The following is a 17,436-nucleotide window of genomic DNA, read 5'->3' on the forward strand; positions in this document are numbered from 1 at the left end:
ATGGTGACAACCAATCCATGCCTAGAATCACATCAAAATCAACAATACTAAGTAGTAAAATATCAACTCTCATCTCCAATCCCCCAATAGTCACCACACATGACCAATACACACGATCCACCACAATAGAATCACCAACTTGTATAGATATATGAACATGCGTAACTAAGGAATCAGGGGGCATATCCTAATAATGAGCAAAATACGATGATAAATATGAATAAGTGGAACTAGGGTCAAATAATATGGAAGCATCCATGTGGCACAATGAAACAATAATTGTGATCACTGCGTCTGATGCAACAGCCTTTGGCCTGGCGGGAAAAGCATAGCATCGAGCCTGACCACCACCTGATCAACCTCCTCCTCTAGGGCGACCTCGAGCTGGCTGAGAGGGTGGTGAAGTAACTTGTGTGGAAGTCATAGCCTGACCTCTCTATTGAACTGGACCTCCTATAAGGCGGGGACAATACTTTCTCACATGCCCCAACTCTCCTCACTCGAAGAAATTCCGATACGATAATGGCGGCAGAGACTGAATCGGACCCCGAGAACCAGAATAACCACTAGAAGGACCCGATATAGATGAACCCCTGAACTGATGGAGCACAGGATGGAATCTGAGCTGGGAGGGCACTAAAAGATGACTCACCCAGTCGAGCACTGTATGAACCATGGCTAGCTGATTCACCACGACGCACCGGACAAGCCATCTGAGCGGGCATATAAGGACGACCCCTGTTGTGGTGGGACTGTCCTCCAGATGAGGCACAGTTGAAACCACCTGAACCATGAGGACTCTTGGCCTCCCTCTCCTCATGCTCCTGACTGCGAACCATCTCTTGGCGTATAGCAATTTCAACCACCTCATCAAACCTCGCACCCGCCATGATCTCCCGAGACATGATGAAACGTAGACCATAGTTGATGGCCTTGAGGCTATCAATGAACCTCCTAATCCTCTTCCTCTCAGTGGGAACCAACCATACTGCATGATGAGCTAACTTTAAAAACCTTATCTCATACTGGGTCACTAACATACCCTCATGGCATAGCTTCTCAAACTGCCTACGCAACTCCTCTCTAGGAGTTTGTGGAACAAACTTCTCTAAAAAGAGGACTGAGAACTCATGCCACATTAGTGGTGTAGACTCATAGGCCTCCACCATCGGTAGGATGCCCCGTCAACTGAAAAGTAGTGAATGAAACTCCACTGGTCTCCAAAATACCTACCGTGCAAAGGATCCGCTAGCATCTGTCGATAAAATCCTGAGCATCCTTTGACTCGGCCCCACTGAACTCTGGAGGCTTAAGCCTTCCAAACCGCTAAAGTCTCTTATGCTCCTCATCACTCATAGGTGGGCCAACATGGGCCCGGCCAGCTATAACTGACTGGGCTGGCAGTACCCCTAGTATCTGGAGTCCCTGAGCTACCTACTCTTGAGTACGGGCGGCGGGAGTTTGAGCACCTCCCCCGGCCTGAGAATTAGCTGGTGCAACCGGAACCAAAACAGCCCGAGCAAGGCTCGCGCATACAATCAATATCTGGGATAATGCCTCCTGAAGGTCTAGAATCACAATGTAACAGTGAATGATAATAGAGAATGAGATATGATATGCAAATGATGAATCGTGACTGAGCACATAATTGCAACTTAAGTAGATAACTCAAAACAGCAGAAGTAACCTCACTAGGCCTCAACAGAATAAGCAAATAGTCTAAACATATTTTTCTAACATGAATTACAATCCAATTACTCTAACAAGTAAGGATTTCAAGGATAGAACAAGTCTTGCTAACAACACAGTCCAAAAGAATCAACTGAATCATGAATACAATGGTGCACGCCCACACGCCTGTCACCTAGCATGTGCATCACTCCAACACAAACCATATAACACATTTTCTAGGGATTTATACCCTCAGTTCCAAGTTTAGAAATGTTGCTTACCTCAAAATGCGCAACTCAATGCTCCAACAAAACCTGGTCTCGTGAATCTACCTCCAAATGACTCGAATCTAGTCAAAAATAACTTAATATAATCAATACAAGATATATGAATCACGTCAAACAGTATCAAAAACATGTATTGCACCCCAATTCAAGCCTATTGAATCTAATGGATTTCCAACTTCTACAATCGATGCCGAAACCTATCAAACCAAATCCGATTGACCTCAAATTTTGCACACCAATCATAAATGACACAACATACCTTTTTTAACTCTTGAAACTAAAATCCGATCCTAGTATCAACAAAGTTAATTCTCAGTCAAACTTTTCAACCTTCCAAACCTTCAATTTTCCAACTTTCACGAATTGAAGCAAAAATGACCTACAGACCTCCAAATCAATATCTGGACATATTCCTAAGTCTAAAATCACCATACGAAGCTATCAAAACCATCAAAGCTCCATTCCGGAGCCGTTCACACATGAGTCAACATCCGGTCAACTCTTTCAACTTAAGTGTCCCAATTTATTCTGAAACATCCTCGGAAGCAAACCAACTAACCCGGAAAGTCACATAACCACAAATGAATCAACAACAACAACAACAACCCAGTAAAATCCCACTAATGGAGTCTGGGGAGGGTAGAGTATACGCAGACCTTACCCCTACCCTAAAGGAGTAGAGAGGCTGTTTGCGAAAGACCCTCGGCTCAAGAAAACAAAAAGACAAAAGGACAAAAGGAGATAATGTTAGTAACACCACAACAATCATAGGAAAAATAGGAACAAAAAATCCAGAAGAAATATGCAAAGCAGAGGGAGACAATATTAATATCACCAGAACAATCATAAGAAAAATAGGAACACCATGAAATCCAGAAGAAAGATGCAAAGCAAAAGCGATAGCTAGTAAATAGGACCTGCACTGAAAATTGAAATAGTAAGACTCAACATTGCCACTAGTTAGCTTAGACAAAAACCCTACCAGACTAGTCTCACAACGGACGAAGTAAGGCAAGACTCAACTACCTCCTAACCTACAACCCTAATACTCAACCTCCACATCTTCCTATCAAGTGCCATGTCCTCGGAAATCTGAAGCCTTGCCATATCCTGCCTGATCATTTCTCCCTAATACTTCTTAGGCCGCCCTCTACCTCTTCTCGTGCCCTCCACAACCAGTCGCTCACACCTCCGTATCGGAGCATCTAGGCTTCTCCTCTGAACATGTCCGAACCATCTAAGCCTCGCTTCCTGCATCTTGTCATCAATGGGAGCCACGTGCACCTTCTCCCGAATGTCGTCATTCCTAATCTTATCTATCTTAGTATGCCCGCACATCCACCGCAACATCCTTATTTTTGCTACTTTCATCTTCTGGATATGTGAGTTCTTAACGGGCTAACACTCTCCATCCTACTCCAATACGGTGTGTGACATCCTTGTTGATCTCCCCTCCCCCTTGGATAACCGAACCAAGGTACTTGAAGCTGCCTCTACTAAGGATGACCTGCAAATCAAGCCTCACATCCACGCCCACTTCCCCTGGCTCAACGTTGAACTTACACTCCAGGTATTTCGTCTTCGTCTTGATCAGCTTGAAACCCTTAGACTCAATAGCATGTCTCCAAACCTCCAGCCTCTCGTTAACACCGGCTCACGACTCATCAATCAGAACTATGTCATCGGCGAATAGCATGCACCATGGCACATCCCCTTGAATATGGTGAGTTAACGCGTCCATCACCAGGGCGAATATGAATGGATTGAGCGCAAAACCTTGGTGTAACCCCATTACAACTGGAAAATTCTCAGAGTCGTCTCCTACTATCCTAACCCGAGTCTTAGCCCCATCATACATGTCCTTAATTGCCATAATGTAGGGAACCGACACACCTTTTGCCTCCAGGCATCTCCAGAGAACTTCTCTAGGAACCTTGTCATACGCTTTCTCTAGGTCAATAAATACCATGTGCAGATCCTTCTTCCTCTCTCTGTACAGTTCCACCAACCTTCTAACAAGGTGTATAGCTTATGTAGTCGAACGACCCGGCATGAACCCGAACTGGTTGTCGGATATAGACACTGGCATCCTCACCCTCGCTTCTACCACCCTCTCCCACACTTTCATGGTATGACTCAGTAATTTGATACCCCTATAATTATTACAACTCTGGATATCACCTTTGTTCTTATACAATGGAACCACCGTACTCCACCTCCACTCCTCCGGCATCCTCTTCTCCTTAAAAATAACATTAAACAACCTAGTCAACCACTCCAAACCTGCTCTCCCCACACACTTCCAAAATTCTACCGGAATCTCGTCTGGACCGGCCGCTATTCCCCTACTCATCTTACGCATAGCTCCCATGACCTCCTCAACCTCGATACGCCTGCAGTACCCAAAGTCACGGTGACTCTCGGAATGCTCCAATTCGCCTAGCACAATATTCCGATCCCCTTCTTCATTCAGAAGTTTATGAAAGTAAGTTTGTCATCTCCTCTTAACCTGGGCATCTTCCATGAATACTCTACCATCTTCATCCCTGATGTATCTCACTTGGTCCAAACCCCGAGCCTTCCTCTCTCTCAACTTGGCCAGACGGAATAACTTCTTCTCCCCACCTTTTTTCCCCAATTACTCGTACATACGACCATAAGCCGCAGTCTTAGCCTCCATGACCGCTATCTTTGCCTCCTTCCTAGCTGCCTTATACCTCTCCATGCACGCTCGCCTCTCCTCCTCACCTATGCTCCCCACTAACTTCAGGTATGCCGCCTTGTTTTCTTCCACTTTACCTTGAACCACTTTATTCCACCACCAGTCTCCTTTGTGCCCACCAGAGATGCCCGTTGAGACCCCTAACACCTCTCTCACAGCCTCCCTAATACAGTCTGCTGTCACTGACCACATAGAGCTTGCGTCACCACTGCTCCTCCAAGCTCCCATAGCCGACAACCGCCACTCCAACTCTTGGGCTTTATCCTTAGTTAAGGCTCCCCACCTGATTCTTGGTCTTCCTCGAGTAAACCTTTTCCTCCTCTTTAACATAATACTAACGTCCATTACTAAGAGCCTATGCTGCGTCGCGAATATCTCACTCGGAATTGCCTTGCAATCCTTGCACAACCCTCTGTCACACCTCCTGAGGAGGAGATAGTCAATCTGAGTCTTCGCCACCTCATTTTGAAAAGTAACCAAATACCCCTCCCTCTTCCGAAAGCTAGAGTACGCAATCACTAACCCGAAAGCCTTAGCGAAGTCCAACAATGATGTACCTCCTCCGTTCCTCTATCCAAAACCGAAGCCTCCATGCACCTTGCCATAACCACCTACGGTCGACCCAATATGCCCATTGAAATCCCCTCCTATGAATAACTTCTAAAGCATGCGGAACCTGGCGCACAATCTCATCTAACCCCTCCCAGAAGCGCCGTTTAACCTCCTCATCTAGGCCCATATGCGGTGCATAGGCGCTAACGACGTTTATGGTGCACTCTCCAACCACCAACTTAATAATCATCAATCTATCATTCACTCGTCTAACCTCAACCACAGACTCTCTAAGTTCCCTATCCACCAAGATGCCCACTCCATTCTTATCTTTCTGGACTCCTGAGTACCAAAGTTTATACTTGTCTGCGTCCCTCGCCCTCGACCCTACCCACCTTGTCTCCTGGACACACGCTATATTGACCCTTCTCTTCTGGAGGATCTTCGCCAACTCTATAGACCTACCCGTCAATGTACCTACATTCCATGACCCAATTCTCAACCTACAGAAACCCTTGTTCCCTTTACCTCCCTTGCCTCCAGCCCCACCCCTAAACCCTGCCCTACCTCCCGCCCCACCCCCGTTCCCCTCGAGGACATGACCTCACTCGACAATCCCAGACAATAGCCACTATACCTACGGCAGAGTAAGGGGAATCACTATCACACACAAAGCAACAGACCAAACCAGAAGAAGACAAGTTGCAACAACAGGCACACTAATACGGTGAATAAACTAATACGAACTAAGATGACAACAATTTAACTCAAGCAACAAAGGAAAACTGTAAAACGGGAGGTACCAACTCCCGCGAGTAGAACCTTGGAATTGCCTTTGCTAAAAGGATAAAAGGCATCTGACCTAATATTAACAAATAGCAAATTCTAAGCAAGAACAATAGAACATGAAGTCACAACGAGTGCCGAGAAAGGTGTTGTCCACAACAGCTATGTTTTGGGAGTTCCCGCCCGCTTCGCCCGAGGCTCTTCGGAAAATTATCTCAGCCGCTATAATACTCAAAACGACCGGCTGAGTCGTTACAATTAAAGAAAATTAAGATCAATCATGGTCACACAGTTAGTAATAGTTTATTATTTTTTAGATGATTTTCCTAAGGAAGTAGTGTACTAAAAAGGAACTATCACAAGCAGTCCACAATATTTCTAGGCAAGGGTTTTTTCATTTAATTCTTCATATAGGGTGCTTGGCCGATTTAAAGTTTATAATCCTGTAGAGCTACAGACAGTGGTATGATGGAAGAAATGTATAATGCTTATGAATCTACTGATGGATGGTCCTAAGGTTGAAATTTTTGTAATTTATTGCTTGTTCATGGAAGATCTTACATTAATAATGTCTTCTTCTGCTTTAAATGGAGACACGAGTTGTCTGCTATCAAATTGATTGAGGTTAAGAAGAAAAAAATGAAAGTATTCTTTCGAGATATTAGTTGTTCTCTTTTGATGATGTCTTCACCTGTTATATAGAGCACAAACAGAAATCATTTGACTTTTTCTATTATAGTAGTAATTTGTGAGAGGAACAAATATATACTATTGCAACAGTCTGTTCTGGGATTTTATGTGTTGTATTTTAAGATTCTATTTAGAGTACTTGTTAGGATCGGGAACCCGGGTAGTGCGAAATTTAGCCAAACAATGGTATAATGACAATAATAAAGACAATGAAAGTTGATAATAACGGCAATTAAAGAAGATAAAGAAAACACCAATTTAACGTGGTTCGGTCAGTATGATCTACGTTCACAAGGGGTGATGAGCAATTTTACTATACCAATAAGAGTACAAAAGAGAGTACAAAATTAGAGTAAATACTCTAATTAATCCCAAATACCATAAGAGAATAACCTCACAAGATCACTCCAAAGAGAGGGTTCACACCAGTGCTTCCCAACATTAACTCTCATACAAAACACTCTTAATAAAGGAAGAAAGGAAGAAACAAGAAATGAAAATTAAGTCTTGTTGGTGTGTCTTCAATTGAGTAGAGAGTCCTCGTTATTTAGGAAAAGAAGAAAGAAATGCTTGGCCAACAATTGGCCACATCCTCTCAAAATACATTGCCATTTATTTGGCCAACAAGGCCTTAAATAAAAGGCTCCAAAATGTGCAAACAAGGCTCACAAATGAAAAGCCTAAAAATAAGGCCACCTTTTACAAATCTCCACCTTGGCCTAATTTTGACTGATATAGTAAATTTGCTTCACCCTCTCCCCAAGAGCCCCAATAGGCATATGTCAAAATTTAATACCATCAAAATCACACATTTTGTCTGATACCGAAACTGTAGTAGGGCCTATAATAGTGGAGCTTAATAAAGTATACAACGAACCAGATCTGTGTATTTTCATGATCACAAGAGCACCTTGAAATATTTTTAAAACTCCACCTTTACCAGTGAATTTGCACCCAAAGGATTCTAAAGTGCCCAAAGAGATGAGATTTTTCTGCAACTCACGAACATATCTAACATCGGTGAGAGTTCTCACTACACCATCGTGCATTCTGATCCGAATTGTACCTTTGCCAATAACGTTACAAGTAATATTGTTACCCAGTTGGGCAACTCCACCTGCAACTGAATCATATATAGAAAACAAGTCCCTGCTAGGACACATATGATATGAACAATCGAAATCTAAAATCCACTCATTGTCTGATCTGAAACTAGTTTCAGTTACTAAAAATATAGTTCCCTCAATCTCATCAGTTGCTACACTAGCTTCGACGGTGTCAGTATTTTTGTGCTCATTTTTTGTTTCTTTATGATTTTCTTTATTTTTCAGTTTATAACATTCAGAGATAATGTAACATTTCTTATGACAATAGCGTCACTCTAAATTATTATATCTTGATATGGAGTCAGATTTGCCCCTAACAAACAAGCCAACTTCTACTTGAGTTCCACTAACTTCCCCAATAATATCACTATCTATCTGTTCTTTTTATTTTAAGATAGATTTAATATCTTTATAAGAGATATTATCCTTTGCATAAAGTATAGTACCTCTTATTTGCTTAAAAGATAGGGGTAGAGAACAAATCAGTAACACAACTTGATCCCCATCTTTAATTTCAGCATCTATATTATTCAAATCCATAAGAATGAAATCAAAGGTGTCAAGATGAGAGAGAATAGAGGTACCTTCACCTATACGAATTGTATAAAGCTTCTGTTTCGGGTAAAGTCTATTTTCCACTGTCCTCTTCATATATAAGGTTTTCAATTTTTCCCACATGCCTTTGGCTGTGGTTTCTACAGAAACTTCGCGTAAAACCTCATTTGAGAGATTTAAGATGATACCTGATTTTGCCTTTTTATCTATGATGGCAACTCCTCATCCGTCATTTTATCCGGCTTCTTCTTCTTTCCTTGCAACGCCAAATTTTAGCCATCCTGAATTAGGATAGCTTCTATCTTTAATTGTCACATTCCGAAGTTTGCACTTCGATCAAATTTCTCAACATAAGTCTTTGTTAAAGTCATATTGGCTACTGAAACAAACCCGATTAGATCCGGCTATGATACCAATTTGTTAGGATCGGAAACTCGGGTAGTGCAAAATTTAGTCAAACAATGGTATAATGACAATAACAAAGACAATGAAAGTTGATAATAACGGCAATTAAATAAGATAAAGAAGATACCAATTTAACGTGGTTCGGTCAGTGTGACCTACGTCCACAAGCGAAGATGAACAATTTTACTATACCAATAAGAGTACAAAATTAGAGTAAATACTCTAATTAATCCCAAATACCGTAAGAGAATAACCTTGTGAACACTTAATTTTTTACCACACTCGAATTCTATACTATTTTAGTGTAAATATTTTTTCTAGGCCTAATCCTGATATTTTAAACTTTTATCTTCTTTTTAATAGGTTTTATTTGAGAAAAGTTAAAAATTACAAACAAAAATGATTCACATGCTTATAGTATAAATCATATTCATATTTATAAAGAGAAAAAAAAAATTTACAAAAAATATATGATTTCTTTAAATCAGATTTATAATAAATAAGTTAGCTTAGCTTTAGTATATTTTGGGTGTCATTTAAATTATATTGTAAATATTTAGTTTGCCTATATTATTTTAGTCTAAAAATTAGGTAGTTAATTTTTTTTATCTTTATATTTTTTCTTTTAAAGAAAAACAAAAAGGAAAAGAAGAAGAAAAAAAAAACCAAAAGATTAACTTATATCTAATCTAACTAACCACTACCTACACACACCACTTCACACACGTCTCACCCCCACTCCCTCACATCTCTCTATCCACACTAGCACACAAACTGAACTCCTCAACTTCACTTCAAAAACCCACGTCCCCTACTCCAAATTCTAGGAACAAAAAAACTACTAATATTCTTCTCTATAAAGAGAAAAACGGATACTGAGCAAAAAGAGGGGACGGAAAAAAAAGGATTTGAAGAATATCCAAGTGACAAATATTGAGAGAAAGCAGAAATTTTTTGTAAAAGGAAAAGGTTCTACATCCTTTTTTCAATAAAGATTACCAGGCAGAAAACATGGCGTTCGAGTAGAGGTTAAGTTCGAGATTCGGGTTCCGATTTTCCTTAGAGATTTCGGCTCTGACCGTGGTTTTATCTCCACTCATTGTTGTCACTTCGCTTGGGATTACAGAGTTGAAACCATATATCAGTTTCCTACTATTATTCTTAAAGAAGTTTCATTCTATAGGTTTTCTTCTAATCATTGTTTTATATATTTATGTCCTACTTTGAATATGAACTTGAGCCATTCAAAGGATTTTTTGTAGTTTCAGTTCTTTAATTTTAAAATGTTTGAATATTATTTAGGTGTTTAGCTTGTGATAATATTTTTGTTCATATTGTCTTCTTTTGATTCAACTTCGCCTTTTGTCTTTAATGTACAGTTGATTGTCTTAAGGTATATGAAAGTTTAGTGTCATTTTTTTAGACTTTGATTCTTAAAGACTTTTCATTTGTCTGATTCTATGTTGATGAATTAAAAAATCTGAAAACTTAGGACATTAAATTTTGTGCCCTAGTAAGATTGTTTAATAAAAGACAGTCAATTTTGCATCATAAAAGAACAAATTTACCTTCAATGTAGAAATTCATGTAATTTTCCATATGATCTTTTTTGTTTTTGTGCAAATTATAAGCATTAATAAATGTTGAATTAGTAATTAGCAGATATTTGTGGTGGATTTTATTCTAATATAATAGATATTCTGTATGTGTTTTAATTTTAAGATGATTTAGTTAGTTCATTTTAATTCTTTTCTTAATTTCTACTTTTAGATATTTAGAAAATAATAGAGATAGTAGCATATTAAATAGTTCAATCGTAGTGATAGATTAAAAAAAGAAATTAAAAGATCATTAGATTTTTGGTTGCCGTTAATTAAAAAAATTATAATAGTAATTATACAAATAAATATCTCAGATCTAAAAACATAAATAAATGAAATACTCTGAATACACTAGTATGCTTTAGGAACGTGTTAATCAATTCATTATCGTGATTATGTACACGTCCGAGTGACATAGTTATGATTTGCCAAACTAAAGGCAAAGTATGCGTTCGCGCAACTTTGACTAAACAATCTTAAAAATAATAACGGCAAATTAATTGTATATACGTACGCGTTACATGATTCTTGATACACCAAACAAAACGAATATACGTACGCGTGATTCGTTTCAAGATAATTTCATAATCACGAATAATCAAGCAATTAAAAGCGGTAAAAAGGTAAATGTACACAGGTTCTAAAATGAGTAATTAAATAATTTAATTAAGCCAGGTATGATTAAAGCGACCGTGCTAAAATCACGAAATCCGACAGTGCTTCACACCTTCTCTCGGGTTAACAGAATTCCTTACCCGGTCTTCTGTGTTCGCGGACCGTAAAACAGAGTCAAATTTCCTTGATTTGGGATTTAAAATAAACTGATGACTTGGGACACCAGAAATTATCCCAAGTGGCGACTCTAAATCTAATAAATAATCCCATTTCGATTAATGTTACTTAAATTGGAAAAACTTCTTTGGCACCATTCCCTCGGAAAAAAGGAGGTGTGACAAACCTCACAAGATTACTCCAAAGAAAGGGTTCACACCAGTGCCTCCCAACACTAACTCTCATACAAAACACTCTTAATAAAGGAAGCAAGGGAGAAATAAGAAATGAAGACTAAGTCTTGTTGGTGTGTCTTCAAATGAGCAGAGAATCCTCATTATTTAGAAAAAGAAGAAAGAAATGCTTGGCCAACAATTGGCCACGTCCTCTCAAAATACAATGCCATTTATTTGGCCAACAAGGTCTAAAATAAAAGGCTCCAAAATGTGCCAACAATGCTCACAAATGAAAAGCCTAAAAATAAGGCCACCTTTTAAGTACTTTATAAAAAAGGAAGGATGCTGCTTAGAGTTAAGGCACTATGTGGCAAACTTACTGTGATACTAAATACGCAAGACATGAACATGTCTCTCTGTGTTTAGAGATAAAGTTTGGTAGTAATTGCCTTATGACGTGCTGACTATATGTTTTCCTTTGATGCAGTTCTAGGTTGTTACTACCCTTCTGTTATTTCTGGTATTGAGACTTTTTGGTGAAGATATCATTGGGGGAGGAGTTCAGGGTGTCTTCTTTCTTGAGAAATTTCTTTAGCATATTTTTATGATTGCACATGCTGCTTTTCTACTCCTATTACCAAATGCACAAAATCTTAGAGTGGTAATAATAGTAGAAGATCAAACTCAAAATGTCATATGGTTTTCCAAAAATTATCATCCATTTCTGCTTTATTTGCCATAACTGTGTAAAATATTAGTTATTGAAGGTGGAAAAAAGGAAAACCTAAGTTTGCTGGAGTTCTGTTATTGATTCTCTTCCTATGTTGTAGTTACAAGTGTTGAAACTTAATTCTCAAAGAAATGCATGAAGACTATGAGTGAGGTGGGTCTCGACAAATCTTAAGGACCTGTAGGAATGTTGTTTGTAGCAATGAGTTGGCCGCAAAAAGCTAAAATACCAGGGAACATCAATCAAGAGGATGAAGCCAAAGTGCGCCAATTATATTTAACATAAAGAAGCCTCGCTTGGTCACGAGAAAAAGTTGAACGTCAATTGTGCGACCGTTTCATTTAAAAGTTCAAACTGTTAGAGAACTTATAATTAGTTCTTGACCCGAACTTCTGCTGTCTCACCGATTCGGGTGGCAATTCTCCAACTAACTAACAACAGTGACGGAGTCAAAATTTTCAGTAAGGAATGTCAAATGATGAAGGAGTAAACTCCTGAAGAAGCCAAGGGAAGTCATTATATAGTATACATAAATTAAAAAGAATTTTTACCTAACTACACCATGTAATTTTCCGATGAAGGGGTATCAATTGACACCATTGCACATATATATCCAACTTTCTTGCCCTCAATTACCACCTCGCCCATGCAACAAAAGAAAAAAGAAACCTTCCAGCAAAAATGTTCCCATGAAACATTCCAGTCATTTGTATAGAGACAAGAAAAGTAACGAGAACTTTTACGACTATAATCCCATGTTTTACCTTTCTGAGTTTAAGGTAGTGGATCCAAGTTTACAAACAATTTTACAAATTCTTCTTTTTCTCTTCTTGCCCAAGTACTTCGCAAAATTTCCACCTTGAGAATGCCAAAGAATCATTTCTATTTATTCTTTTTACTAATTTTATATGTGTACTACACTTCAATTTCATAATGAAACCTTAATCCAAATAAACCTACTAGCTAATTCAGAGTTGTCAACAAAAACAGGCCATTAACTTCAGAATCTTTAGTATTTGGACTGAGTTTCTGAAATACATTAATCCAAGAAAAAGTGGTGTTGTAGGCATCAGTTCACTGAATATAAATGTTACAACCCATATTCACGTATGTTAAATCACGTCGTAAGTTAGTCGACATAAATCCGAGAAGAGATTATATTTGAGATGATAAGAAGTTAATCTTGTTGGTCTTAAATGTTACAAGGGTGTATAAGAGTGGTTAACAAATCGTAGAAGTTAGTAGTTAAACGAATCAAGTAATTGCCGGGCTTGCCACCAATGTCAACGTATTGGCAAAAATGTTCACTGAAAGCCAAACAAAAAAGGTGAATGTGGTGGAAGATGTGCAACCCATGTCAAATGAGGAGTACGAAGAAGCAAATTATGTCAACAATCCTCAAGGAGGATATCAAAGACAACCCTACCAAGTTTAAGGATATGACCGAGCTTGTGGGTTCTCACACCGCATCTATTCAAAAGTTGGAGATGCAAATGAGGGATCTCTCAAGAGATCAAAATTCGAAGCAAAAAGGCACGCTCCCAAGTAATATAATTGCAAACCCAAAAGGTAGTGGGATCGGAGTGGTCCAACTTCTTATTGTATGGAAATCACAACTCGAAGTGGGCAACTACTTCAAGGAGAGAATGAACAAGTGGTTGAAGTGAAAGATTCTGAACAAGAAGTCGAGGCACAAGTTGAGGTGCCAAATGTTGTTGAAGTTGAAAGACTCCCGAAGAAGGTGAGAACTCAAGAAGTGAACCATGAATAGGTTAAGGGAAAGGTAATAGAGGCACCAAAAACTCTAGCACCAATTCCTAGACCTCCTCCTCCTTTCCCTCAAAGACTAGTTAGAAAGGTTGATGATAGCAAACTCAAAATGTTCTATGACATTCTTAAGCAATTATCAGCGAACATTTTATTTGTGGAAGCATTTCAAGAGATGCCGGGTTTTGCTAAGTACTTGAAGGACTTTATCTCTAAAAAGAAAACCACCAAGAATGAAGTGGTGAATGTGACTCACCGGGTTAGTTCCATTATTGCAACAACCACTGTCCAAAAGACAGAGGACCCGGGAGCCTTCACCATTCTATGCACTATTGGATTGCGTGACTTTGCACGAGCCCTTTGTGATAATGGGGCTAGCATCAACTTAATGCCCCTTGCTATTTACAATAAAGTGGGATTGTGTATGACTAGGCCTACAAGTATGAGGTTGCAAATGGCCGACCGTTCAATAAAGCGACTGGTGGGAATAGTTGATGATATACTTATGAAAGTGGGGAAGTTTCTCCTCCCTGCTTACTTTGTTATTCTCGATTGTGATGTTGTTAAAGAGATCCCTATCATCTTGGGGAGATCTTTCCTTGCTACCGGGAGGGCACTGATGGACTTGGAACGAAATGAGAATAAGTTTCGAGTTAATGACGAAGAAGTTACCTTTCAAGCAAGTAAGGGTATAAAATTGCCACATGCATACGAGAGTATCTTAGTCATTGGTATTGTTTATGAGGTACAAGATGCAGTCGAGGTGAAGATGGAAGAGGAATGCCTTGGTGAGGCATTGGCGGCTATTTTGGAAAAATTTGATGGTGAGGACATGGAAGGATACATGGAATTATTGAATGCATTGGAAGGTCTTGGGTCCTACATTTATGCACCAAAGAAGCTTTCTCTTGACTTAGAGAACAGAGTTACTCCTCCCGCTAAGCCTTCAATTATCGAGCCGCCACAACTTGAGCTCAAGCCACTTCCACCGCACTTAAGGTATAAATGTCTTGGCTCTAATGAAACTCTACTCGTAATTGTTTCTTTTTGTTGAATGATGTGCAGGTTGAAAACTTATTGGATACCTTGAGGGAGCACAAATAGGAAATTGGTTGGACTATAGCAGATATCCGAGGGATTTCCACCGGAATTTGTGAGCACAAGATAAAATTGGAGCACGAGAAAAAACCTAGTGTGGTGGATCAAAGAAGGTTAAATCCTTCCATACAAGAAATCATAAAATGGTTGGATGTCGGGGTTGTCTACCCCATTGCCGATAATCCTTGGGTGAGTCCGGTGCAATATGTGCCAAAGAAAGAGGGCATGATCGTTATTAAAAATAACAAAAATGAACTCATCCCAACGAGGACGGTGACCGGGTGGAGAGTTTACATGGACTACCGGAAGCTCAATAGTGCTACTTGCAAGGACCATTTCCCTATGCCTTTTATTGATCAAATGCTTGATCGGCTAGCGGGGAGGTCATTTTATTGCTTCTTGGATGGTTACTCCGGCTACAACCAAATCAACATCCATGGAGGACCAAGAGAAGACGGCATTCGCATGTCCGTATGGAACATTTGCATTTAGCCGGATGCTATTTGGGCTATGCAATGCCCCGGTTACTTTTCAACGATGCATGATGTCAATCTTCTCAGACATGGTAGAGGACTTCATAGAGGTATTCATGGATGACTTCTCTGTAGTTGGTGATTCCTTTGAGCATTGCCTTGCCAACCTTAGGCAAGTCCTCAAAAGATGTGAGGAAACAAACCTTGTACTCAATTGGGAAAAATATCACTTCATGGTGGAAGAAAGTATTGTTCTTGGCCACAAAATTTACAAGTAAGTCATAGAGGTTGATCGGGCAAAGATCGAGATCATTTCCAGGCTTCCTCCACCCTTTTCGGTAAAGGGTGTTCGGAGCTTTTTGGGGCATGCCGTTTTTACAAGAGATTTATCAAGGACTTCTCAAAAATTGCAAGTCCCATGTGCAAGCTCCTTGAAAGGATGCTAAGTTTGAGTTCGATGAGAAGTGCCTCAAAGATTTTGAGGAATTGAAATCAAGGCTTACTGCAGCACCTATTATTGTCACACCCGATTGGTCTCTTCCATTTGAACTCATGTGTGACGCCAGTGGTGTAGCTATTGCAGCAGTACTTGGTCAACGACATAGCAAGATTCTTCATCCTGTCTACTATGCAAGCAAGACACTCAATGGTGCACAAATGAATTGCACTGTAGCTGAGCAAGAACTGCTTGCTATTGTCTATGCTTTTGAATAATTCAGGGCTTATTTTTTGGGATCCAAAGTGATAGTCTGCACCGATCATGCTACTCTCCGCTACCTTATGTCAAAGAATGATGCTAAACCAAGATTGATTAGGTGGGTTCTCTTATTACAAGAGTTTGACTTTGAAGTCAAAGATCGAAAAGGAACAGAGAATCAAGTTGCGGATCACTTATCTAGGCTTAAAGAGGCAGGGAGATCAAAAGAAGATCTTGAAATTAATGATGCCTTTCCTTATGAGCACTTATTGGCAATATCTAGCACCTCCACTCCTTGGTATGACGACATTGCTAAGTTCTTGGTTAGTGACCTTATCCCCGATGGATTGGAAGCTTATCAAAAGAAAAGGTTCTTGCAGTAGTGTAGGCAATACTATTGGGAGGAACCCTTTTTGTTCCGGATTTGTGCCGACAACATCATTCGGCGTTGTGTTCCGGAAGATGAGGTAATTCAAATTCTCAAAGCATGTCATGACCCCCCAGTTGGGGGTCACCAGGGTGGAAATCGTACTGTGGCAAAAGTGCTTGAATGTGGCTATTATTGGCCATCCATCTACCAAGATGCAAACCAAATGGTCAAGGCATGTGATCAATGTCAAAGACAAGGGTCAATTTCTAGAAGGCATGAGACGCCTATGAACATTGTGATGGAGGTCGAGATCTTTGATGTGTGAGGAATAGATTTCATGGGTCCCTTCGTAAGCTCTTACGGCATGGCATATATCTTGGTGGCAGTAGATTATGTCTCCAAATGGGTTGAGGCAATTGCCTTGCCGAACAATGAGGCAAGAAGTGTAACCGCCTTCTTGAAGAAGAACATATTTGCTCAGTTTGGAACCCCAAGGGCCACCCTTAGTGATGGTGGTTCTCATTTTTGCAACAAAGCTTTTGTCGGGTTGCTCGAAAAATATGGAGTTAAGCACAAGGTGGCTACCCCTTATTATCCTCAGTCAAGCGGTCAAGTTGAAGTCTCCAACCGGGGGATCAAAAAAATTCTAGCAAAAACAGTTAATGCAAACATAACTGACTGGTCAAAGATGCTGGATGATGCATTGTGGGCCTATCGAACAGCATTTAAGACACCCATTGGCACCTCACCTTACCGATTGGGTTTTGGTAAGGCTTGTCACGTGCTAGTGGAACTTGAACACAAAAACATGTGGGTATTGAAAAAGTTAAATCTTGAGTGAGACAAAGCTGCTAATTTAAGGATGACACAACTCAACGAGATGGAAGAATTCCGTTTCCATGTCTACGAGAATGCAACCATGTATAAAGAAAGAATTAGGTTTGTCCATGACAAGAAATGTTTGATACGAGAATTCAAA

The 17,436-nt window shown here is 39.8% G+C and overlaps 2 protein-coding genes across 2 annotated transcripts; both read left to right on the plus strand.

Moving 5' to 3' along the window:
* Positions 1-15,353: 15,353 nt before the first annotated feature.
* On the plus strand, positions 15,354-16,470 carry LOC142167253 (uncharacterized). The gene is made up of 2 exons (XM_075227414.1): positions 15,354-15,664; positions 16,110-16,470. The coding sequence occupies exons 1-2, from the start codon at positions 15,354-15,356 to the stop codon at positions 16,468-16,470; spliced, it is 672 nt and encodes a 223-aa protein (XP_075083515.1).
* A 351-nt stretch (positions 16,471-16,821) lies between these two features.
* On the plus strand, positions 16,822-17,298 carry LOC142167254 (uncharacterized). Its single transcript, XM_075227415.1, has one exon. It carries the CDS (start codon positions 16,822-16,824, stop codon positions 17,296-17,298), a length of 477 nt encoding a protein of 158 aa, XP_075083516.1.
* The last annotated feature ends 138 nt before the right edge of the window (positions 17,299-17,436 follow it).

This window comes from Nicotiana tabacum, chromosome 12, assembly GCF_000715075.1.
Source record: "Nicotiana tabacum cultivar K326 chromosome 12, ASM71507v2, whole genome shotgun sequence".
NCBI classification, from domain to species: domain Eukaryota; kingdom Viridiplantae; phylum Streptophyta; class Magnoliopsida; order Solanales; family Solanaceae; genus Nicotiana; species Nicotiana tabacum.